General features: G+C 35.7%; 1 protein-coding gene across 2 annotated transcripts in view; it reads right to left on the bottom strand.

The window, feature by feature from the left end:
• VAPA (VAMP associated protein A) overlaps window positions 1–27320 on the bottom strand; it is a 42293-nt gene that overhangs the window by 10168 nt on the left and 4805 nt on the right. Inside the window, exons 2-5 of one of the 2 annotated variants that reach the window (XM_032309222.1) lie at window positions 11491–11643; window positions 7382–7485; window positions 6816–6896; window positions 685–819 (exon numbers count right to left, since the gene is read on the bottom strand). In XM_032309222.1, coding sequence (XP_032165113.1) covers window positions 685–819; window positions 6816–6896; window positions 7382–7485; window positions 11491–11643 — 473 coding nt within the window. The remainder of the gene's footprint in view (window positions 1–684; window positions 820–6815; window positions 6897–7381; window positions 7486–11490; window positions 11644–27320) is intronic. The other variant, XM_032309224.1, reaches the window with a different exon arrangement.

The following is a 27320-nucleotide window of genomic DNA, read 5'->3' as shown; positions in this document are numbered from 1 at the left end:
AAATGGTAAAGGGAATCATACAGCACCCATTACACCACCCAGAAGTCATTACTGACATGCTGTCATCTTAAGTGAATGTTAAGCACACACATGTACACGCATGTGCACATACATGCACATGCATATGCACTCACAAGTTCAACTATGACCTAAGACCTTTAGAGTTTAACCACATATTCTCCTACCCTGGGGCACTGTAAATAATAATTATAGTTAAAGAGGGGTTACCATTATCTGTGTTTGATAACAAAATAATAATTCCATTTATCTTTTTTAAAATATATATTAACAAATACTTGCCTGGAGATCAATGTTTGCCAGCTCCTACCTTTATTGCTATACCTGCTACTCTATTCAAATAAGCTCTTAACTCCTTTTTTAAAGAATGCTCCCAAAATCCCAATGACAGAAAAAAATCATACAAACTTCATAATGTTCACTCTTAATTTGTCCTGCTCACTGCTGAAATTTTTAAGTGCTCAATTTGCTTTTTTAGAACAGAGAATAGTGTCTGTGCCTGATTTTTAAGTGATCTGTGTTCTACTGTATTTTTTAAACACAGCTGAAAATTTCAATTCTATCTACTTCATATAATATACTCATAATATATGTGCTAGGTAAACTACATTAATATAACCAGTAACACTAGAAAACTCCTATAGCTGTTAGCTCCCTAAAACAAACCTTCTGCTTCTCCTGTTTGAACACACTGAGTCCCCTGGGATCATTCTTCGTATTAAAACTGCCAGTTGTTGGAACTGTGTTGTTGATGCTGCTTATTGAAGTGACAGCTGGAGAAGTCCCTGGTGGAGTTATACCCTGAGATGGCATGGGAAACATATTCTCAGATTCACATCAAACTGATTTCTCCTGCATGTACTGGGAATGACTAACATAGAAATCATTAGGCTCTTAGACATTCACATTTTATTCTATAAAAATATATTATATATAAGATATAACACTAATAATAACTATGTTAAAGCAAAAAGTACAAAAGTTTTCATAGCTTTTTATATTATTTCCCAAACAATATGCACTATGGTCAATTTGCATTATGCTAATTAATGTATAAATCTTATTAAATTTATGCTCACCTCATGCTGTCCTAAAATGAACATGTTCTAATTTTGTAGCTCTAATTTCTGTTGCTAATCAATGCTTGTCAATATCTAAAAGCAAGCACTTCATATTTTCTTACCTTTGGTAATACTCAACCTGAACAATTTTAAGTTAAATGAATTTTTCTCTCTTGAGATTCAACAAATACATTACTTTATAAGCCTCTCCTATACTCAACAACACCCACCCCCAAATGCAGACACACACCCACACACACACCACACACACACCACACACACAGACACCCTTTCCCAGGACCAATAAACTTAAAGATGCATGTAACATTCTAGTGTATCAGTTTCTCCATAGTTCTCTTCCTATCTTCGCAAATTCCTTTAATACAGGTGAAAATAATTGGATACCAAAATGTTGATACACCCTTTAAAATAACACTTAGTGATATTCAGGTCAATGTATATAAATTATGAGAACTCCATTTCACTTAATAAGGCACTGTCCCCAATCTGCTCCTTGTCTCAACACAAAACAATGCATATATTTAATCATAAAGGTTCTTTGTATACATAAGACCACTGAAATTCCTTGTTGACAACCCATCAATTAAGATAAATTGGTATTTTTTTCCTAGAAAATATGTCATCAACACACATTAGGATGGAGGGCATAAATGAAATGCAATATATTTTAAGAAATATGGAAAATTTCAAGTAGAACCGGAGGCCTCAAAATAAACCAAAAAAAAATTTTTTTAATTGAACACAAAGAATTAAACAGGTGATAAAACACCATAAAATAACAAGTTAATTAAAACCACATTCAATCCTGGAAAAAAACACTATCACTAAATACACATTAGATTTCATAATACAGAGTTGATAGTAACTAAAAAGAGCTAATAATTCCAAGAATACAACTTTGCAAAAATAGAGCAGTCAACACTTCAGTATCATCTGCCTCCAGCTCTCAACAGCCTAGGCAACACACTGAGCGGCACTTGTTACTAGTGCTGAACACAACTCAACTGAAGACTCTATAGGCCATTAATTTACTGACATATATCCAAAGATCTGCTGCTTCCCTAGGACAAGAGTGACCACGAATTTTAGTATGCTTAAGAACAGTATTAGTTAATGTTTGCTGTCTTGGAATAATTATTAATAGTACCTCCATTTATTTAAAAAAGGGGGGGGCTCCTGGAATCCTAGATCACTCCATCTATGATGCAAATCAAAGAATTATTTCCCAAAAAGAGCCCGCTCTAATGACAATTCAAAATGTTAGAACTGTTTTGGAAAAAAAAAAAAAGATTTCTTTAAATTATAAAAATTTTAAAAGAACTCAACCACTATACTTCTAGACCTGGCATCCTTTTTACCCTGACAACCACAAAACTTCAATGTTTTCTTTATATGTTCAGTATCAAGGTCCTGAAAACTTGAAGAATCAACAAAATAGTAACATATCCTTTTCTACAGTTCTTAAGGACATGTAAATACCTCAACACTAACAGCATACCTAAAAAGATCCAGAACCTCAAATAGGTTAAGATACACTTACCTAATGTAATTGAGTAACATGCCTATCTACTCCTTTTGTGGGGAAGATGGGTAAAGGAGGACCTGGGAGCAGGAGTGAGAGAGTGGGATGGGTGGTTAACATAAGCCCAATTTCTCTCAACACAAACATTATACCTAATAAACGTAAGAATGACAAAATAACATTACTCAATCCTAAATAAATTAATGAATCTAAACTACAGTTTCTCAGTTTTGACTGTATTGATGTTTGGGGCATATAATTCTTTATTGTGAGGGTTGTCTTACCCACTGCCAGTGCTGAGCAATATTCCTGGCCTCTACCAACCAGATGCCTTTAGAACCTCTCCCTCCTAGTTGTCACAACCAAAAATGTCCCCAGACGTTGACAAATGTACCCTCAAGGGCAAAATTACCCCTGGTTGACAACCACTCATTCACACACTGCACACCAATGATCACTAACTTCACCAAAAAAAAAAAACAAAAAGAAACAAAACAAAACAAAACAAAAAAAACCTTAACATCATATATTGAAAAGAATTTATCACCACCTACAAAGCAGTCTTGCCTCTCCCCTGCCTCCAGTGAAAATAAATCAAAATCTAATCCAACTTCTAGATCCAACTTTAGAATATACCAAAACAAAAAAAAATTAAATGACACCACAAGGATGTAATCAGCAAATCTAGTCTACAGGGAAAGTCTACAGGACAAACTTAGTTTCTTCAATAAAAATCTGAAAGAGAAAAACAGGGAATCTATCGATTAAGAGATTCAGGAAATGTATCATCCAAAAAGCAGTATGTGGACTTTATTCTGATCTCAATTCAAACGAACTGCAAAAAAAATCTTTAAATGACATCTGTGAGACAAATCTGAATCTGCCTACATAGTTTGATATTAATATTATAAGCTTTTAAAAGCTTGTTGGCAAGGATGCAGAGAAAGGGGAACCCTCTTACACTGTTGGTAGGAATGCAAAGTGCTACTGCCACTCTGGAAAACAGTACAGAGGTTCCTCAGAAAGTTAAAAATAGAGCTACCCTATGACCCAGCAATTGCACTACTGGGTATTTACCCTAAAGATACAAATGTAGTGATTCAAAAGGGCACATGCACCCCAATGTTCATAGCAGCAATGTCCACAACAGCCAAACAATAAAAAGAGCCCAGATGTCTATCGATAGATGAATGGATAAAGAAGATGTGGTGTATACACACACACACACACACACACACACACACACACACAAATGGACTATTACTCAGTCATCAAAAAAAAATAAAATAAAATCTTGCCATTTGCAACAACATGGATGGAACTAGAGGGTATTATGCTGAGCAAAATACGTCAATCAGAGAAAGACAATTATATGATTTCATTTATATGTGGCATTTAAGAAACAAAACAGAGGAGCACTGAGGAAGGGAAGGAAAAATAAAACCAAATGCAATCAGAGAGAGGGCCAAACTAAAAGAGACTATTAACCACAGGCAACAAACTGAAGGTTGCTGGAGGGAAGAAGGGGTAGACAGACGGGGCAACTGAGTGATGGGCATGAAGAGCACGTGGTGGAATGAGCACTTGGGAGTTATATAAACTGATGATTCACTGAAATCTGCCTCTCAAACTAATGATACACCATATGCTAATTAATTGAATGTAAATTAAAAATAAAAGGCTTAATTATAGTATTGTCAGTAATTTTTTCCTTTTTTCAAAGTTCTTATCTTTGAGTAATATATATCAAAACAATTCCAGATAAAATTGTATCTTGTTTTGCCTTACAACAATAAGTGAGATGAAAAGTGAGGGGGCTGGTTAGATGAATTAAGATTAACCATAAACTGATCATTATTAAAACTGGTCATGGGTTCACAGGAGTTCACTGTACTTTCCTAAGTGTTTAAAGGTCCTCCACATAAAATGTTTTTAAAAAATCATTATCTTTATTATATGTTTATAAAAAATAAAAATTTTTTAAAAATCATTATCTTTAACATTTATTCCTTACCATTTAATCAGGTAGTAACTACACCACAAGCCCAAGTAGTTCAATTAATGGAAATACACTCTGTAACTCGTTCATCTAGGCTCAGAATCAGTCTCTGGTGTACTCTGAAATTATACTGAACAGACTTTGGCTTCCTAATAATACTTGCTCTGAAAAGATTCCAGGGCCAAACTATTTCTGCTCATGCTCCATGGTATAGGACTCCAGAAACTCCATTCAGTATTTATTCAAGCCCGTCAGCAGACCCAAAACCGCTTTCATGGATTACTAGGTGCCATACCTGTATGTAGACACACCTGCTACTCTCCTCTATGGGGTGTTTAAAATGGCCAGGCACAACTATCATAGCAATATCATTTCCATAGACTTCCAGTTTGGTTTTTTTACTCTTAATCAATAATATCAGATACTTGGGTGAACCCTTTTCAGAGTATAATCTCAAATTGTCTGCTACACGGAGTATAACAGAAGTCCAGATGAAAGACAGTCACAGCTCTATCCATGTTAATTAAAGAAACGCAAAAGATGACATAACCCTAAGTGAGAAAACATCCAGATGTATTTCTACTCAATTTTACTTCACAGAATATATCCAAAGAAAATGAAAACACTACATCAAAGAGTTATCTGCATCCCCATATTCACCGCAGCACTATTTATAATAACCAAGACAAGGAAACAGCCTAAGTGGCCATGGACCAATGAATAAATACAGAAGTTCCGTTTTAGGAAATCCTGCCATCTGCGCCAATATGGATGAACCCCCAAAGGCACTATGCTAAATGAAGTTAAGTCAGAGAAAGACAAATACTGACAATCTCATTTATATGCAGAACCTAAAAAAAAAAAAAATAAATAAAAACAAACCCATGGAAAAGGAGATCAGATCTGTGGTTACCAGAGGCAAAGGAAAAGAACATGGGGGAACCGGCTGAAGGTGGTCAAAAGGTGTAATACTTCCAATCATGACACAAATTAAGTCCTGGGGATATAATGTACAACATGATACCTAACACAGGTATACGGTATATTTGAAAGTTAAGACAGTAAATACTCAGAGTTCGCATGCCAAGGAAAAAAAACATTTTTTCCCTTTTTTATATCTAAATGGCATACTTAACTAAACTAAGCAAGCTATTAGCTTTCTGGCAGCACAGGCAAAAGAGAAAGTAAACTCCAATTGGGAAGCATCAATATGCCAATGAACTCTCACTTTCTAGTAAGAACATATGCATTCACATTTTTTATTTTTGGCAAATTATTTCAACATTCCTTTAAAAGGGGATTGAAAGACACAATAAAAATTACCACTCAGGGACTCTTTCATTTCAGCTTATTCTAAAAGAATAACAAAATAATTGAGCACAGGTATTTATCTAATCTGTGAATTTCTTTTTCAACAGGGCAAATGGCTTCCAGATCAAGGCAACAGTCATGTCAGTGTAACCTAACTGTACTCACCATTTCTATTTACCTGTATTATTTTATATGTTAAGTCACCAAAAGGAAAAACCTACTTAGCTTTTTCAAGTCCCTCCAACAAACCATACAAAGATTAAAATCTGCATTGCAAAATAGGGTAAGTGACCACAACTCATTCTACACATTCACAGGCAACTTTCTGAACTGTACACATATATTCCTCAGTCTTCCAAATTGTATTTGCCTGACATTAATCAAAAAGCAACATAGAAATTATTTACTAAGAAATAAAATCAGATGGATTTTGACCAAAATCAACAGTAAACAAAATACCTGGGAATAGGCAAACTTGGAATAAACTGCTTATCTATGTAAATTAAATCTTTTGTCCCCAGGCTATGGGTATACAGTTGTCAAAAAGTGGTTTATGCCTATTATTTAATTATATTTATGCATGTGTGTGTCTCATTCTAAACAACTTGAACTTACTTAAAAGTGGCAAAAAAACTGGGAGAATTAAATAGTTCTTCTCCATCATGAAGACTGTATCTGAAAGTATTTTTCTTCTTGAGTGGACAAAATATTCTCAAATGAAGAAAGCACATCAAGTTTTTTTTTTTTAAACCTAAGTAAGCACTGTCTTAAAATGTGGAACAGCATTTTCACACATTCCCAAAAGGCCAAAAACAGAAGCAAAATTAATCTCAAAGTAAATGAGAACTTAATAGCTCCAATCTTCTCCCATTTTCCTACTTACCAATTTATCATTTTCATTGGGCATTTCAAATACACATCTCAATTTAGAATCCATTAATTCATCAGGTTTTGCCTCTTTCCACTAAAAACAAACAAAACCAACATGAGACAGAGAAAGTTTAACTGTGACAAATAGGTTTCACACCTCAAGGGACAACCAATAGGTTTCAATCAGGGGACTCTGAGGCTGTTTGGAGCAGAGGTGAAGTCTGTGGCTCAGGCAGGACACAGAGCAGCACTCTGAACTGACAACCCTACCCCTCTTATCTGGCAATACCACAGAACTTCGTATATAATCCTCAAGAAACCTACTATCACCATCTGTTAAAATCACACTAACATCTCTAGAGACTGAGGGCTTTCTTCCTCACAGCAGCATTTCTAAACTGTTTCTAAGAAATACTATTTCAAAATTCTTTCAATCTTGAAATTAAGTCAGAATTATCTATAATTAACAGATTGACATATTTTTTAATTAAAAATTAGCTTTCTCAAATAAGGACTGTACAAAACCCACATTTTCAACAACATCCCTCAAAATAAATTCCATTCCACCGCTATACTTACCACAGCTTCCATATCTGAAGTGTTTGGTGGAGCAAAAATTGTCTGTACCATAAACTTATGTTTACTCTTCTCATTGGGATCATAGTCAAAAGGCTGTAGCATTACTAAATAAGAAGAAAAAAACACATTGCTTTGTTTCTTCTGCATTTGCTTATCATCCCTACTGCTTAATTGACTAATATGCAAACTTATTAAAAATCCAGGATGGGTTCAAGAAACCTAATCCTGGACTGGTTACATTAAGGATCCAGAATCAACTTTATGGTTTCCAACTATTTTAACAACCCACAAAATAAACAGCTACTTAAAAAATAAATATAAATCTATGACTGCCTCCTCTAAATTAAAGTTTGGGAAAATTTTCAAAATGTTGCCAACATTAACTATTATCATACCTATAAACTCAGATTAAAATCTAGTAAACTATCTATTAAAACCAGTTATAAATACAAGGCTTCATTTGGTATTTAGTGATAATATCTTTTAGAATGACAACAGGGATACATAAAGGAGAATTTAAAAGTTAACTTCAAAACTCACTACATTTTAGTGTTCTAATAAAACTAACTTTTCAAAAATAGATTTTAAGTATTTATTCAAGAAGCTTATCAATCTGTTTAAATCTCATTCTAAGAAAACAAAGTATAGGGGCGCCTGAGTGGCTCCAGCTGTCAAGCATCTGCCTTCAGCTCAGGTCATGACCCCAGGATCCTGGGATCAAGCCCCACATTAGGCTCCCTGCTCAGCGGGAAGCCTGCTTCTCTCTCTCCCACTCCAGCTGTTCCCTCTCTCACTGTGTCTCTCTGTCAAATAAATAAATAAAATCTTTAAAAAAAAAATATATATATATATACAAGGAAGAGGTATACTCTGATCATTTCCAGAAATTTTCTAGCATCCCAGTAATTACATTCAAATTCTTCTAAGCACTCAAGATTTTCAGTAGCCTTTAAAAGAGGATTTTTAGGGGTTCCTTGTAACTAGAGGGGATACAAAACTTTTATTAAATTTATATTACAAAGACTATAAGAACAAATCTACAGTTACACAAAATATATATACATATGGTATTGTACAAATTATTCCCCTGCTAATACGTAAATTATTTCTAAGATATATCTTTTATACATGTACATCAACACTTTCAAAAAGACAAATGCAATTAAGCAAATGTGAGAAATAGCAATTACGTAAGAAAATCCTATTCTAAGTGTATCTGAGATGTCCATAACTCCCATCATGGCTAAAAAGATTTCTGAAGGGGCAAATACAAAGCAGAAAAAAATGCACAGGATAAATACTTCGGAATCCAAATGAAGGCCAGTGAATGTCCATTAATGCCCTTCACTAAGCCATCACTGCAGGGTCATCAGTAGGAATTGAATAAGAAGAAAAATTAAAACATGACTGATTGTGATTTTATGACAATTATATTCTAAGTTATTGCAGACCATGTAAGAATTAAACAATCTTAAAAATATATATAAATATGCCAAATTTAAAGAACCCACAAAACTAAGTGCTAAAGAGAGAAAGTTAAAAAGAAAGGAGTATGTAATAGAAAGTCAATCAAGGAAAAGTTGCTAGAGAAAGGAAGCACAGTTTGAGTGACTACTTATAAAGAAACTCAATACACTAAAAACTGAAGAGCTAAATGCTAACTGGAGAAGCATCTGTAGGCCGGCTATGGAAACAGTAACTAATGTGTCTGGGGATTTTAATATGGCAGATGCTCAACAAAAGGGATTTATGGAAGACAGTTTTGGAAAGTACAGGTTGACCTCTGTCCAACACAGGGACTTAACATGTAACATGCAGTTGAAAATCCACATGTAACTTCTGGCTCCCCCAAAACTTAAGTACTAATAGCCTATTGCTGACCAGAAGCCTTAATGATAACACAGACCACAGATTAACACATATTTTCCATACTGTACATATTACATACTGTGTTCTTACAATAAAGTAAGCTGAAAAGAAAATGTTAAGAAAATCATAAGAGAGACCATCTGGATGCCTCAGTTGGTTGACTGTCCAACTCTTGATTTGGGCTCAGATGTGCTCTCAGGGTCATGAGATCAAGCCCCATGTTGGGCTCCAGGCTCAGCAGGCAGTCTGCTCCTCTCTCTCCCTCTGCCCTTCTTCCCACCCACACACGTGCTCTCAAATAAATAAATCTTAAAAAACAAAAAAATAATGGAGAAGGGTGCCTGGATGGCTCAGTTGGCTGAGGTTCTTGGTTTCAGCTCAGGCCCTGATCTCAGAGTCTTAAGATCAAACCCTGCATTGGGCTCTGCACTCAGCAGGAATTCTGCTTGAGATTCTCTCCCTCCCCTGCTCAGGTACTCTCTTTCAAATTAATAAATAAATCTTTTAAAAAGAGAGAGAGAGGGGCACCTGGGTGGCTCAATCAGTTAAGTATCTGCCTTTGGCTCAGGTCATGATCCTGGGGGTCCTGGGATCGAGTTCCCTGCTCAGTGGGGAGTCTGCTTTTCCCTCTCCCTCTGCCCCCTCCTACCCCTGCTCATGTACATGCTAATAAAAAAATGAAAATAAATTTTAAAAATCGTAAGAGAAAATACACTTACAGTACTGTATAGTCTTTATCCCAAAAAAACCCACATCTAAGTGAACCTGCACAATTCAAACTTTTAAGAAATAATAATACAACAGAACTTCAGCAGTTTAGAAACTTCCAAGATAATGTCATTCTGAATAGTTTTATGGATTCCTAAGGGTCAAACTAGATGCACCAAGAAACTATTTTTAACCACACGGATAGAAATAATTCTATTTTCTTCCAACTTAGCTAAAAGGCTTAAAGATTTAGAAGGCAACTTCCAGAATGCATGTACTCATTGCTTTATCTTCCTTCCCATCCATCTTTCCCATGAACTTGGACAAACACAAACACATTCCTACCCGGCCACCATATCACGTTACTCACTAAAAACATCTCTTCTAGGGCCAACTAGCTCTCAGTTTTTGGCTAATCCTACTGACCCTGAGGATTCAGGGTCACAGAGAATCTTACAGTAAGTCCCTCAATACCTTTGCAGTCAAGTTCTGCTTCTAAGTACTCTCCCTGGGCTTGCTATAGGTTCTCACTCTTTATATAATTGTTTTTAATCTGCTGTGGATTTAAAAGCCACAAAACTGATAAAGAATTAGTTTCTTAGGAATACTTATCAGGATCATCCAGGCATTTTTTGTTGTTGTTGCTGTTGTTGTTTTAAACATATACATGGCTGGGGCCATGCCCCTAGAGATTCTGAGCTGAGAGAAGTCCATGTGTGTTCCTGCTCCACCTGTTATCAGGACATACAGTGAGTGGGAGATAAGAACAACTGCTAGAAAATTAAGAGTAAATGGTCTCTGTGGGAAGCCTAAGAAGTTCTCCCATAATTAAGATATGTTCTCATATGTGGTTGCTATTTCTCAGCTATATCAGAATATTGTTAAGAAGTACTGTCTTGGGAAGTGTGATGAAGAAAGAAGTTTATAGAGGGCATTAACTACAGCAACAGCACAGACCCCACAGCAGGGGTAAGCAATCCATACACAGAGTGAACCAAGCATATTCCCTGGACTACAAGTAAACCAAAAGGGAGCCAAAAAGCTAAACTTTGGCATTTATAATGAAAGGTAGAAACACTCATCTAATTTGCTACAATCAGCAAAAAATAGGCATTGTACATTTTTAAGACTTGGAATACACTTGTCTAGCTGCATGCAACATGTAACAATAGCTAGAGATCTGAAAAGAATGATCCATCACAAAAATGATGTCATATTTCAAAGATAAAATAATAAGGGCAGAGAATATGGTACTGAGTGGTAGAAATAAAGGATATAAAATATTTAAAATAACAACTATTGTTTACAAATTGACCACAGATACCCTCAACCACAAGATAAGGGTATGAAATGTTCTGCAACAGCTGGCATACAGGAAAAGAAAACCGAAGGACAGGACTAAGGCAAGCCAGAATAACTTAAAAACTATTTCCCTCCCTCCAGATGAAAACCTATTAATTAAAACCAAATTCAACATAAACATAAAAAGATCAGAATCCAATACCATTCAAATTCAGAACATGATTTGCTACCTGAAACAGTCACAGTCAACCCCGGGTCAATAATTCCACTGTTGGGCCTCACGCAGTACCGACGAGGTGCTGTAGTCTTCACTTTGAAACACACTTTTCTATCAGATGGATTTCGCAACTTAAGATTTGTAGTGACTACATCTGTGAAGGGGCCTGTAAGGTTTAAAAAACAAAAACAGAAAAAAATGTTAATTGGATTCACACATACAAACCAGGATTCAAAACTGAATATATATACCCTCAATTTTATTTAAAGTATATACTGAAGTCTGTGCCCCTAACTGTATCAAAAACTAACAGTATTTTTTTTTCAGGTGGTAGACTTACAAATAACTGTCATTTTCTTCTTCATTCCTTCTTATATTGTATAAAATTTCTATATGAACACGTATTATTGCTATCAAATAAAAAGTATTTTCAAAGTTTTGATTTATGAAGTAAGCCCACAACTATATTCTTAGAGTGTGCTTTTACGACATTATTGAAGAGAGGAGATTTTTCCAGTGGTCTGCAAACCAGTGCAGGTCTTCAAATCGATTTTACCAAGCAAATTCCATTTTACAGCAAAAATCTCTTTATCTAAAGATACTACATCTAGTGACAATAGTGTTCTTGCTTCACACCTCAATTAGGTCTAATTCATTCACTCATATATTTGTTAAGTGTTTCTTATAAGCACTATATCAAATGTTCTAGATACAAACTTTCTAAACTTTGGTGATATACCCAAACATGAGATTACGAAACAAAAAATCCAGAAGGATAATCTACTCCTACTTGAATTAAATCAGTCCTAACTAGTATAACCTCATTTTTTTTTAAAAGAGGGTAAAAGAAAGATTACAGCCACTTTTTATCTTGGCTGAAGAAAAGCCTGTAAGACATTATGTAAATTACTTTAGACAATAAAATTAGTATCTTTTACTTTGGGCAAAATACAAATTTAAAGGTATGCACCAAGAGGAAGCAGGGACTACACACTTCTAACTAACCCAAAAGCAATTTTAAATGGCTTTCAAAGCAATCAGTTTCAAGTTATATTTTTTAAAAGCAAAAAGGGTAAAATCAAAGACATTATAGAAACTATCTTTATTTAAATAAACAAAAATAAGCATGACTATAAGCAAACCTTACAGCATGGAACCCAGATTGAGAATATTCTTCAACTCTACCAGATAGTTTCCCATTTACCTGAATACTGGAAAATCGTCTAAGACAAAGATTTAGAAGGGGAAAAACAAATAACAGTCAAATGAAAAGAGGCATTCAGAAGAGTGCAGGAGATGAAAACAGATCTGCCAAGGAAAAAAGATTTCAAAGTTAAGGTCGTTAAAAGGTAATTATTCCAAGTCCTAAGGAATGAAATGATCTTACTCTACACTCAAAATTTAAATTGTGAAGTATTTTCCAACAAAGATTTGGAACTCTTAAGAGGGAGAAAACAACAGTAGAAAACACAAAGGCAGAGAAACCGCTACAAAAAAAACTAACGAAAAATAGCTGTTTAAATCAACAGGTGTGCATTTTTTTTAAAATATATATACAAAGTATGATCTTCTGAACAGGTTGCTTTAATTATATGGTAACATTAATCACTCAATTTGTGTATTATTTTACCCCCTTTACTTCTTCAATACCAAATGCTTGCATTTTTCCACAAGCGGCTAATTAGCAACCCCACCAATACAACAGCATAGGAGGTAAAAGGAACAGGGTAATCTGTTCATTCTGTACTCGAACCCACAATATCATTGGGTAGAGACATTATTTTAAACTACTGATGAAACTAGGAGTCTTAAAAGATATACAGATTCCATTTCTTAACATTCTCAAAATTCATAAATTACTAGAGATATTTAAGAACATGTAAATTTTTATAGGGCTATTTCAACATTAGCAGGAAGCATGGATAAGAAAACAGTTTCTTAGAAACATTACAAAAGAAACCTTTCTCAATACTTTAATTCTGAACAATCCTATTTTTCATAACATACTTATGTAAGATTTTTTAAATTCAATTTTTTAAATCACCTCAATTTGAGGAAAATACCAATTTTCCAAAATAAGGTAAAATAACAGACTTTTAAAAGTGATTTAGAAAATTACCATGTGTCAATTTCCAACAACATATGAATTCTGAAGTAGTACTTAAAATTTATATTGCCTGAGCTTATAAATCTTTAATAACAGATTGTGGCTGTGACACAAAAATGCGAACTATCTAAAAAAAAAGATAAAAGAGGCTTTTTTATTTAGCCTCTGATGAATATGTAAAGATATCTTTATTTTATATCTAATATCTAAATATCTAAAAAAGATATTTTTTAGCCTCTGATGAATACATAAAGATGAAGATATAAAAGGCTTTTTTTCTAAAGAAAAAAGCCCACAAATTTAAAACAAAGTTCTTAACTGAATATATTGACCTGACCAGTAAAATGTGAAACTACCCACCTAACAAATGAGTAGTAGCCCACCTAACATCTGAATTTGAAATTTTCAGCTCCATTGTGTCCCTCTACCAAAGCATCGTATGCGCTGCTATCCCAGCAAACAGCTCAGAGTCTGGGTCTATTTTCCAGGTTAAAATGGAAACTTAGCTCACACTTAAAGCATTCGCTTTAAGAATAACCAGATTTAACTGTTATAAGAAATCATGGAAAGAAACGTCTGATCCACTTCTGTGAGTCACAGAACCCCTTGAGAATCTGATGAAAGCTATATACTATACCTCAAAATAGCCAAATAATCACAAAAAATTTACATGGAATTGGGGGGGGCAAGGGTACAATAGAGAGGTTAGGACCGGTGTGGGGGGGCGGGTAGGCAGCGCAGGCTTTGTGAAGAAACCATTCATGACAAGAGTCTACCGGAACCTGGACAATGAAAGGAGCCTGGGCAAGCACTGTACAGTAAGATGCACACAGCTTCACCTTTACTTGATCAAGTCTCATCCGAGAGAGACTAGAGATCCTGTCTTCACTTTAAGAGCTCTTTATCAAGAATCTGGGTGGGAAAAGGAAGAATGGGTTGTCAAAGGGTTTGAAATTTTCTGCAGTATTAAGCTGACGTTTAATATAATAATATAATAAAGCTGGCGCTTGTTATTACTGAATAAGTAATAATAAAGAAAAATCTAACAACAGCAACAAAAAAGCTACCATATATCATAGATCCCTGAATCCTCAGGTTAAGAAGACCTGGCAAGGGGCACCTGGGTGGCTCAGTTGGTTAAGTGACTGCCTTGGGCTCAGGTCATGCTCCTGGAGTCCCAGGATCAAATCCCACATCAGGTTCCCTCCTGGGGGGTTGGGGGAAACAGACATTGGGGGGGGGGGTGCAGGGATGAACAGGATGTTAGACATTCTGCAATGCCTGGGCAGTCACATACAAGTAAGTATCATGCCCTCATCCTACGGAATTTTCAAATAACCCCTCCCAGGAATTCATATGAATGAAAATCTTTCCAGAAATATATCTATTGTGTGAAAAAGGAAAAATCTGTTTTCTTTCCTCCAAAACTTGAAAAGGTTAAGTTTACCATCACAGAAAATTACTGTACAAACTGCAATGCCACTCATGATACTTGAATCACAACACACTTCTATCAAGATTTGTGACACACACAATTCTACCCATATGCATAAACTTTCTTATTTTGCTCTTATTAAGTCAAAATGTTAAAGAAAACCAGTCAGCCCTATTCAGATAACTGTTGTGTTCTACTAAATCCAAACTTACTTGTTATTAGGAAGGTTACAAGTATCTGGCTACTTCATTCCCTCTTGTTGTAGTGATGCCCAAATATTTACACTGAAATGCTTATGTCATTAACAGTTTTCTTTTTATTTCTCCTTTATGTTATAATTAAGACATTATATTAAAATTTTAAAACCATATGCTGACAGGCAATATCATATATGAACTTTGACATAGTAAAGTGGGCATTAAAGAATTGGGACATCCTGTCCAATAGGGTTAAAAACCACTGCATTATATCAGTAATCTCCTGCTTGACTTAATGAAAACTTATCCTTTGCAAAGCTCTGGTTGTTAAACCATTAAGAAAAACAAGGAACTGTATAGGGACCAACTTTGCAGGGAAAGAGAGAGTAACTGGGAGGGTACAAGGAAGATTTTCAAAGATTTTATTTATTTGTCAGAGAGAGAGAGCGCGCAGAAACAGGCAGAGCGGCAGACAGAAATGGGGAAGCAGGCTCCATACTGAGCAAGGAGCCCGATGTGGGACTCAATCCCAGGACTCTGGGATCATGACCCCAGCCAAAGGCAGCAGCTTAACCGACTGAGCCACCCAGGCGCCCCTAAGGAAGATTTTTAAAATGATTAGCCAAGCTCTAGTTCTTGTCCCAGGCAGTGATTACATCGATATTTAACTTTTTGGTAACTCTATAAACCGTACACATTTTTCATTTATGCAAAACAACAATTTTTAGAAAAGCTGATTCTTCATGTATCCTTAAAAAAAAAAAAAAACCTGAAAAAAAGTGAGAAGCAGTTTTGATGAGAAAGTAAGTATCTGAAGCAATTTATATAAAAAACAAGTACTTTTTGAGGACATCTAAACCTTAATCCCTCTAAGCAGAGGAAAATCCTGCCAGCTGTCTAACGCAAATGCTTAATTTAACATTTAGAAACAATCACTGAAATAGTCCATTTTAAGATTACCTAATAGTATACTAGTCACCAGTTACCATTTCATACATACTTCCTAGGTTAGAGATGAAATCTCACTGTTTGTATATAATAGTATTCCACATAAGATAAGAAAATTCCATATGATACTTACTGTACTCATCAACAACAAAAAAACTATAATCAAACTAATCCTACCTTTTATAATTACATGGGTTGTTTCTTCCTTTAGCCTCACTTTTAGGCAGCCATAACATTTCCTGTCACTAAGTATTGTGTCCTAATTCCAACACAACTGCTATTGCCAATAAGCCAAAATCCCTATGCCCTGCCCCAAATTCGGAAAATCAGAAATGTAACAGACACAAATATGGTCTCTGTGGGAAAAAAAAAAAAAATCTGGACATAAATTTTAAAAAGCCTGCAAACTAAAATTTCAGAAATGTAGTAAAAGTTTAGGACAGCTACCTAGAAGGATGTGCCAGGTGGGACTAGTCTGCTTCCTTTATCTAAAAAATTTTCCTGCATGAAATGCCTTTTATACTCAGGCTATATACCTAAAATGCTAGCAAGCAGAAAAATGATTTCCTTCTAAAATCATTGGCTCACCTTCTAAAAATGGGATCCTTAATCTCCAAATCCCCAATTTTTTTTTTAAGACTTTATTTATCCATTTGACAGAGAGAGATCACAAGTAGGCAGAGAGGCAGGCAGAGAGAGAGAGAGAGAAGCAGGCTCCCTGCTGAGCAGAGAGCCCGATGCGGGCCTCCATCCCAGGACCCTGAGATCATGACCTGAGCGAAAGGCAGCGGCTTAACCCACTGAGCCACCCAGGCGCCCCGCAAATCCCCAATTTTAAAAAGAAGCTCATAACGCTTAAAAGAGCTGAAAGTAGAACCACACTGACAAGTTTTTGAAATGTTGTCATCTATCTACATTTTTATATGAATTGACACTCAAGTTTTCTTGAAATGCCAAGGTGAGTCTAGTTACAAAAACTGAGTTGGGAGAGAGAATAGAAGACAGCTGTTGGCTTGGCTTTTCCCCCAACATTTTATTGCAAATTTTCATACAAAGAAATTGAAATTGGGGCGCCGGGGTGGCTCAGCCCTTAAGCATCTGCCTTTGGCTCAGCTGGGGTAATGATCCCAGGGTTCTGGGATTGAGCCCCACATCAGGCTCCCTGCTCCATGGGAAGCTTGAATGAAGCAGGAATGCTCCTACTTCTCCCTCTCCCACTCCCCCTGCTTGTGTTCCCTTTCTCATTGTGTCTGTCAAATAAATAAATAAAATCCTTTAAAAAAAAAAAAAGAAAGAAATTGAAATCATTGTAAACAATCACGTATCTATTACCTAGATTGGACAATTAACATTTTGTTGTATTTGAGACTATCAACCTATTTATCCATCTCTGTCCATCCACCTTATTTTTGATGCAAAATAAGCTGAAGACATCAGTACACCCACTCCTAAACACCCCAACATGCATATCAATTTGAGTTCAGTATTTGCTTACTCTTAAAATCAAGTTTTAATTCACAATAAGCAGTAGTCTACAGCATAGAGCATTTCAGAAACTGAACAGGCCTCTGAGATGCAGCTTTAAGAATAAAAAGGCAATGTACATGAACATTAATTCATGAACTCTGAGACATCCATTTAGGCTAGCTACTCCGAGTCCAAATGGGAGATAATTCTCTACAGGTCTCCAGCATTTCTGCATGTTTTCAACGTGGAGGCACTGGAGCTTTCATCCAGATTATCTTGTCAAGGATGTATTTAAAGAGTGAATAGTCTTGGAAAACAATGCCTCTCTCCTGAGGAGAGAGCAGGCTTCTTACTGTCCTTTATAATAAAGATAAGGTCTTCCTCTAGGAAAAAAAGGACAAGTAAGTTTCCATGCAGCCCACTAGCAAAGACTCAGATTTCCTACACTCAACAGCTTCTCAGCTATGATGCAAACCCACTACATGAGAAGCATCTGTCTGAACTAAATCCATGTGTTGCCCCTGGAGGGGGCAAAGGAAATCAATGCAAATACAAAGCTCATGTTACATACACTGTCATGCATAATAAAGTCCTCGGTCTCTGAACCCAGGAATCTCATATATTCTACCAATATTCATAAAATTATAGTACACTCAATTTTCAGACCTTCAGTTCTTGACAAGGTCTTTCTGAGTTCTTGGCTATGGGGAACAGACTCAGTTAGTGGCCTCTGAATAATTAATAGTAGACAGTGCAATGAGCCAAGGCATGAACCTTGGAGAAGAAAGATGGCTGACCATACCATTCCCACAGCACATACTCTATACCTCTCTCAGAACACTTCTCACTTACTTTATTATGTACATGTTTTATCTCATCCAACTAAACTATACACTCCCTAAGAAGAAATAGTCAATTCATTCCTGAATGAAATGGAGTAATTAACACAGACTGTAAGTCATAACAGCTGCTTAATACTACTTGTTCGCTATACATGCAGTGAAGTATGCTTGAATAATCATCTGGATTCTTTCTAATGAACATGTAACAAAATAAAAAATATCAGAAATATGTATGAAATAACATTTTTACTCCTTCATCCTACCTTTATTGAAAGAGAATAGTAAAAATTCTAAAGAGGAAGACTGGATGCTTAGCTCAAACACATAAATAATGCAGCTGTAGCAAAGCAGGTGATGACTACACTTCCATGTTTCCATAGGTTTTAGCAAATTAACAGCTATATCAGATTATACAGTATTCTAGTTAGATAAAGATTACGATGGCTGAATACATGTCCTATTAAAATAATCATGCATGTGGAATATACACTGTACAGTATACAGAATATCTACTAAGATTCTCCACAATTATAGTAGCATGGCAGTAGCAGTAATAGTAGAAATAGTGCTAACAAGTGTTCATAACAGCAAGCCTTTATTGGACACTATGTATCAAGAACGCTGAACGAATTACGTCCCTCATAACAAGTTTACAAGTTAGACACTTTATTATCCCCATTTTACTGATAAGTCAACTCAGACTCAGAAAGGTTAAAATACTTGCCCAAGGCCATAAACTACCAAGCAGTGGAAGGTGGGGAAGTCAAATCAGGTGTGACTCCAGAGCTTGAACTCTCTTAAGTTCTGTATATATTTTATGCAAACTACCTAGCTACAGTTGTTTCCTAATTCATAAGCATTCCAGGCAGATTTCTAATAAGCCATGAAATGGCAGTCAAATCATAATATATGAAACAGATTTTTTTTTTAAAGATTTTATTTATTTATTTGACAGAGAGAGAGAGATCACAAGTAGGCAGAGAGGCAGGCAGAAAGAGAGGGGGAAGCAGGCTCCCCGCTGAGCAGAGAGCCCGATGCGGGGCTCAATCCCAGGACCCTGGGATCATGAGCTGAAGGCAGAGGCTTAACCCACTGAGCCACCCAGGCGCCCCTGAAACAGATTTTTCAATGGATATTTTATTTCCCTTTTTCCCCATACATAGGTCAACTTAGTATTTTCTTAAGTAAGCATCATAAACAGTAAAATAATATCTTATGTTTTACATCCAAGAAAGTCCTAACATTTTCATTAGAATTTTTAAAAACGAAGTCACCTTAATTTATTTGTGTTTTTTATTTTTATTTTTTCCAAATACACTGAAATTTCAGGCTTGAATGCAAGGTTCATGAAGACTGGGTCTTCGTTCTGTTTTCTACTGTATCCCCAACAGCTACAAAGAATCCCTGGCAAAGCAAGTAGTGAACATATATTGTATAAATGTATCTGTACAAATAAACAGAGTACTACTTTCTAGAAAATAAAAATGAGTCAATTCTACTCAAGGTTTCAAAAATACTAAACATACCTTGTTTTAAAGCTTCACTAACATTACTTATAAAAATATGGATCCTGAATCATGAATACATGATGAGAATATAGATAAAAAATCTCCAGGGGCGCCTGGGTGGCTCAGTGGGTTAAAGCCTCTGCTTTTGGCTCAGGTCATGATCCCAGGGTCCTGGGATCAAGCCCCGCATTGGGCTCTGCTCGGCAGGAAGCCTGCTTCCCTTCCTCTCTCTCTGCCTGCCCCTCTGCCTAACGTGATCTCTGTCAAATAAATAAATAAAATCTTTAAAAAAAAAAAATCTCCAAAATCCACTTAATACAGTAGTGTGTAGTCTTTCAAAACCAAAAAAAAAAAAAAAAAAAAAAACCAACTACTTTTCTCATCTAGAATGGGGCTTAAAGTCATAGTTAACAGAAGTTACCGACAGGCAGTAACCCTGTCTTATTTCTTTTGTACCAGTTTCAAAAAACGTAGTAGGGTTTTGATCATATAATATAGTTAAATACTCATCCATTAACTTTACATTGAAAAGCACCTAAGTCAAAAGTCAAAATATCTATTCTCTTCATTCCTTTAGAAGCCTTTTGGAGAGGGAGGGGCCAGTTTCTGTTATTGATGATATAATATGACATTTGTAAAAACTATAAAGTAGCACACTGAATTAGAGGTTTCAAATCTAAAACCATTTAGCTAGGTGAGTGACCTTGACCAAACCACCTGACTCTTCCAAGGACAGTCTAACTCCATGCATTTTAGCATCAGTAGACCAAAATGACCTCCAATGTTCCTCTGTGCTCTAAACTTATGTGACATTATGATCAACTTCACCTGCTTATGGCTTTAATTAAAGAATATCTTCTACTCTACGGCAAGATAGCAGAAAACTCAATCTTAAATTTTCACAGCTTTATTAACATTTTGTATTAAGTTACTGTAAACATTTTATAAGTGCTTTTTTAGAACTTCTGACACTCACTCTGCTAAACAATCCCATGACCGTCTTGAAAACATTAGGGAGAGAATAAAAAATAAACTGTCTTTTCACAGAAACAAAACATTTTGATTTGTAACTTTATATAAACTACATCCTTCCATTGTGTAACCTTCTACTAAAGAAAAATAAGACGTACACACACCTAAAAAACTATTTGAAGAACATTTCCATTCAAAGCTAAACATGAAGGATGCCTGATACTTAATTTAACATCTTTATTAAAACAGAGGTGGCTCCATATCTTAAGAGTTTAGGTGACTTTTTAAAATCTAATTAAGAAGGATGGTAGGGGGTGGGGGCGCTTGGGTGGCTCAGGTCATGATCGCAGGGTCCTGGGATCAAGCCCCCCACCAGGCTCTCTTCTCAGCAGGGAGCCTGCTTCCTTCTCTCTCTCTCTCTCTGCCTACTTGTGATCTCTGTCAAATAAATAAAATCTTAAAAAAAAAAAAAAAGGATGGTAGGAAACAAAAAAGGAAATGGTATTTGGGGAGAAATGGAAATAAGTTCTTAGCACCATTTACATATCTAAAACTTGTTAGATTAGAAGAAAATGATCATATTCCTAAGAAAATGATCACAATAATATTAACAAAAATACAGGAAAAAAGTGTGTACAATTATAGACAGAAAACATAAGACATACATCAAATGTTAACAGTCGTTATTTCTAGATGGTAACATTTCAGTAATTTTTATTTGCTTTACACCTTTCCATCCTTTTTCAATTCACTACATTAAGTATTCCAAACTTAGTGTCCAGAATTTTATGATCAGGAGGGCTTTTTAACATGTATACCTATTAGCTCAATTTGTTCATAAAGCCTTTTATTTGCGGGGGGGGGGGGTACTGAAATTTTTCAGAAAAACACACCTTCTGAGGATCAACTGTTAGTGAACGTTTTGGTTGTGGGAACAGTACTCAGAAAACAAGACCAAGTGCTTCACCTTCCCCCGTGTTATAAAAGTATCTCTGATTTTATAGAGAAAACAACTAAAGAGGAAACAAAGATACCCTATACCTTTAAGGCTATGGCAGTCACTCCAACTCATCAGATTATCCAAGTACCGGGGTAAATATTTCACACACATATATGTGTGTATATATATACACGCACACACACAGCTTCAAAATAAAAGCTGTCAAAATGTAGGGCCCTAAGAAACCTATCGAATTACACTGCAAGCTAAGTATTTTAAAGTCCTCTCATATTACCAATTCTTTTTAATTAACAACTCTATTTTTAAGAATGTTAACTGAATCCTTAGAAAGCTCTTTAAAATACACATTAACTAGACTCATTCGTTTAACCTGAATTTTGAAAATAGCACAAAATGTTCATGATTACTCTAAAGAACATTCCAAATTCCAAATAGAACAGCAGCTAAGCAAACTATGGTATATTAATGACAAGTAAGTCATCAAAAATAACTATGTGGATGTTTTTTCCATAAAAATTTAAGACACTGATCTAGATTATTTTCATAAAGTGAAATGTGTGACCATCACAAAGTTGAAAATGTTTTCACAAATTATGCAGTCCAATCTTGTTTAAGCAACGAATTGATTATGAAGAACAAAATCATACTTAAGAGTTTATTATAAAGATATAAGAAGTCTCAATGACACAGGAAATGAAGTATAACTGGCCTTAAAACACGAGGCCGCAGGGCACTGGGTGGCTTGGTTGAGCTATCCAACTGATCTCATGGATCAAGGGATTGAGCCTGGCAGTGTAGGTATCCCGCTCAGCAGGGCATCTGCTTGAGTCTCTCCCTCTGACCCTACTCCCACTCATGCACATGCTCTCTCCCTCCACTCATGCGCTCTCTAAAATAAGTAAATAAATATTAAAAAAAAAAAAAAAAAAAAAGGAGGCTTCATTCAAGAGAAACCGATTCCTGGGACTACCAGATCTCTGGCCAGCTTTTCTCCCCCTCTTCTCTCTCAACTAGTTGCTTCTGCTTAAGACTTGGCACAAATCAGCCTACTTTAAAGACCTAAAGCCTATCATCTACCTTTATGTGTGCTTAAAGGGGTGGTATCAAAATTCTCGCTGGTCAGTCATCAGCACATATATTGGCTGGCCTTGGGTTAGGTGCTTGCCACTGGACCAGTCAACACTGGGGGACAAGGGATCCTAAAAATTTACCTGCAGGAGCCTTTCTCAGATAAATAAATATCCCCAAACAAATCTCACTTTTCATATTTCTCACAAGAGAATATCAACCGATGCCAATAGTAAGAACTCAAAGAAACAACACATTTAATATACAGTTATGATTTGTAAATTATTACAGGATAGCTATAAATTAGATTTACTTTCAGATGCACATGGTTTTCTCTTTGTCTTTATATAACTTCATTTGTGAAATGTTACTGGAAGGTTGCAAACATACTTGTTTACCTATTTACCTTCCTATAACTTAACGTATTTTTTAAAAAAAATAAGACCTCAGACTGTAAAAGACTTAAATTAACAATTAAAAATAAAAGGAAGTAATACAGGAAGAACAAATGAGGACTTTGGGATCTAATCTTCTAAAGGTATTAAGACTGGTAAAATAATTTTGAGTTTTTCTCACTTATGAAAAGCAACACAGGGGAACCTGGGTGGCTCAGCCTGTTAAGGATCTGCTTTGGGCTCAGGTCATGACCTCAGGCTTCTGGGATCAAGCCCTGCTTTGGGCTCTCTGCTCAGCAGGGAGCCTGCTTCCCCCTCTCTCTCTGCCTGCCTCCCTACCTACTTGTGATCTCTCTCTGTTTATCAAATAAATAAATAAAATCTTTTTTTTTTTTTTTTTTTAAATGGCAATGCATGTTCAATGTGAAGTCCTGGAAAACAGAGAAAAGTAAAAATATAAAAACAAGACACCTGAATCCTAAAGCAGAGCTAACTGACAGTTAACATTTTCTTTCCAACCTCTTTTTTTGCACATATTACCAGAAACAGGCTCATATCTACGCAACTTTTCTATGAAGGCTGTTACCACAAATGAGCATCACTAAAACTGGGATAACCAGACATTATACCTGATGTGACAGAATTCCATCCAAGAAGTATTTTTACCAATAAATACTGAAACCTAAATCTAATCAAGCCTTCAAATCTAAATCCAAATTTACAGGAAACACATTTCAGACATATCTAGAATATCAGAAATTCTACTGAACAACCTGATCTTTCTCAATGAGTAAATAGTATGACAAGAAAAAGAAAAAAAAAGAGGTGGGAGAGGTGGTGTTTAAAAGTAAGACTTGGATACATGACAACCAAATGCAATACACAGAAGAATGAACAGCTAAAAACAAAAGTACAATTAGGGAAATTTCAACAGATTAAATATTAAATGGTATTAAATAATTATTTTTGGTTTTAAGATAATGACATTATAATTATGTAAAGAAAATGTCCCTTTATTAAAAAAGCAAGCTCAGGTACTTAGGTTTGAAATGTTTGACATCCACAATCCATTTAAAACCCAGTAGCAAACATACAAAAAATAAACAAACGTGATAAACTGCTGTGATTATTAAATTTAAGGATATGAAGTTATTAGATTTAAGTATAAAGGTTCATTACAGTATTTTTATGAATATTTGAAAGCTTTCATAAGAAGTTTTAAACTTTTGGGGCGCCTGGGTGGCTCAGTGGGTTAAGCCGCTGCCTTCGGCTCAGGTCATGATCTCAGGGTCCTGGGATCGAGTCCCGCGTCGGGTTCTCTGCTCAGCGGGGAGCCTGCTTCCCTTCCTCTCTCTCTCTGCCTGCCTCTCTGCCTACTTGTGATCTCTCTCTGTCGAATAAATAAATAAATCTTTAAAAAAAAAAAAAAGAAGTTTTAAACTTTTTATCTAGTAATTTGAGTCACATTTCAGTTAAAATAAACAAGCTTTTGCAAGTAAGAGCAACCCTCTTACATTTAATCTTCTTTTAAAACAACTTTTAACAGTTGAAAAGTAAGATTCATTCCATATTAACATTAACCACCCTCTCCTCTGAAAGGCAGCTAGCTAGGACTCCAATGAATAGTCCGTCAAGGTTAAGATCCAAAAGCACAGGAAAAAGAGAGGGCAGCAAGTGCCTCTGAGAAAATAAAAGGGTGCTTGCTAACAGACTCTCCTCACAGAACACCTCTGCATGGTGAAGGAAAGTCTTACCTAAAGGAAATTAAAAGGTAACTAATACAGTAAGCCAACAAAAAAATTACCAGCACTAACAATCACAAAATACCAAACTTCAAGAACAAATCAAGTTTTCCCAATTCCTTATATATATTTGTCCACTTACAGAAACATCTTGTTTTCTTTTTGTTCTCAGCTGTCACACATATTCAAAACCTTTAAGGCCAGAAAAACTATCCAGGAAATCACCTAGTCCTGCTTCACACTTCACAAACAAAAAAGGGTAAAGCACAATGATGAGAAAGATTCATGGTTAGTCAGCTTTTAACAAAATACCCTACAATCTCTTTTGGAACTAAAAAAAATTTGAAAACACAACTACCTGCAAAGACAGATGAAAACCCCACTGAAGAGATCCAAGATGAAAACCATGGAATTATAGGAGAAATCATCAGAGTCCTATAAACGCAATCAACATTTATTGGGCCATCATCCATGCCAGATCTTGTTACCATGGACATAAAAATAAAACAAGTATATCCTCAAGTAGTTAACCCTACAGTCTGGAAGAGAAAAAATACACAAGCATAAATACTATGTAATGTGATATTACAGATAAGCACAAGGTTCAATAGTGGCCTGCAGAAGAAGGAAGGTGACGACCAACATGGACCTCAAAATCAAAGACTTCACAAAGTGAAGACTGGACTGGAGACTGCTTGACAAATGTGAGGGAGAACAATACTCTGGACAGAGCCTTTACAAAGTCTTGCAACAGCTTAAAATGTTTGTTTCATGTAACCAGAGCTACGAAGAGAAATGAAGAGGTAGGCATTGGATTTTGGACTTTTTAATCTACATAATGGGAAAACATGCCAGGTTCTTTAACCAAAGGAGCAATAATACCGGGTTTGCATTTTACAAAGGGTAGTTCTAGCAGCAGTGTGACACTAGTGAAAAGCAGGCCTATTTACAGACTAGTAGAAAAAAGACAAGAGCTCATCACCCAAAATAAAGTAATTATCCAAACCCCAGACCTCTCCCTCAGTAACATATCCATATAACCAAAACCTACTAAGTTACCTTTTATTAATTATCTTGAAAGGACCTGAAAACATCTAACATACCTAATGAAATCAGGATCCTCCTCCTATCACTCTCCCAAACACCCCAAGTAAAACACATGTGGTCCTCATTCAAATATCCAGAGTTTCTTTTTTTAGCTCAGCACACAGCAACACCATTCCTCCAGTTACATAAGTCAGAAATCTTAGAGACATCCAAGATACCTTTACTCTGCATAAGCTTATCTAATAGACCACCAAGTCTCATTGGCTTGACCCTCTAACTTTTCACCATCTCCAATACCTCAGACCAAGCTGTCACTTCTTTCCTGGACCGGAACAATTGCCTAATTCATCTCTGTTTCCCCTCTAATATTATCTGATGTTGTCGCCAGAATTATGTCGGGCTTTTTTTAAAAAAATATGTATGTGATTATCACTCCATTCCCTCTACCTCTACCATTCCTCCCACTTAAAGTCCCTCAGTGGGTTAGGATAAAAACAAAACTCCTTACTCAACCAACAAACCAGCACAACACTCATGAAATGTTAGTTTAACATGTTAAGTAACATTAAATGTTTCATCCTCCCTCCTGCCACAGGATCTTTGCAAATACATGCAACTCCTACTGCATTTTCCTTTCTTCTTCACCCAGGAAACCGCTCATTCTTAGAAAATCTTAGACAATTATTCTCTTTCCAGACCAAAGTCTTCTATTTCACATTTTCATAGCACTACACACTACTTCATAGCTACATCTCCTGGTTCTGATAAACAGATTGGTGTCTATCTCTCCCACTGGAATTGCCTCATGAATAACAAAGATTCTGTTTTATTCAAAACTGTAGTTCTAACACTAATTCAACACTTATGACACATAGCAAAAACTCAAATCTTTACTGTATAATTTAATGAATTAAAATGAATATATTTAAAAGCAGAGTTGTTTTAAAAGAGATTCAAGAGTTATCTCTGGGATGCAGAAATACAGATTTTAATTAAAAGATATACAGAGTATCTCTGGTATAAGCAATCATGATACCACAGAATATTAAAAATATGGGAAGACTAGTAGGCTTGGGTTATAAAAAATCCATTTGGGATATAAAACTTTGATATGTCTGAGTTAAGGAGTGCCTGGGTGGCTCAGTCAGTTAAGA

This window comes from Mustela erminea, chromosome 13 (assembly GCF_009829155.1).
Source record: "Mustela erminea isolate mMusErm1 chromosome 13, mMusErm1.Pri, whole genome shotgun sequence".
Classification (NCBI taxonomy): domain Eukaryota; kingdom Metazoa; phylum Chordata; class Mammalia; order Carnivora; family Mustelidae; genus Mustela; species Mustela erminea.
This window is presented reverse-complemented; position numbering and strand designations above follow the sequence as displayed.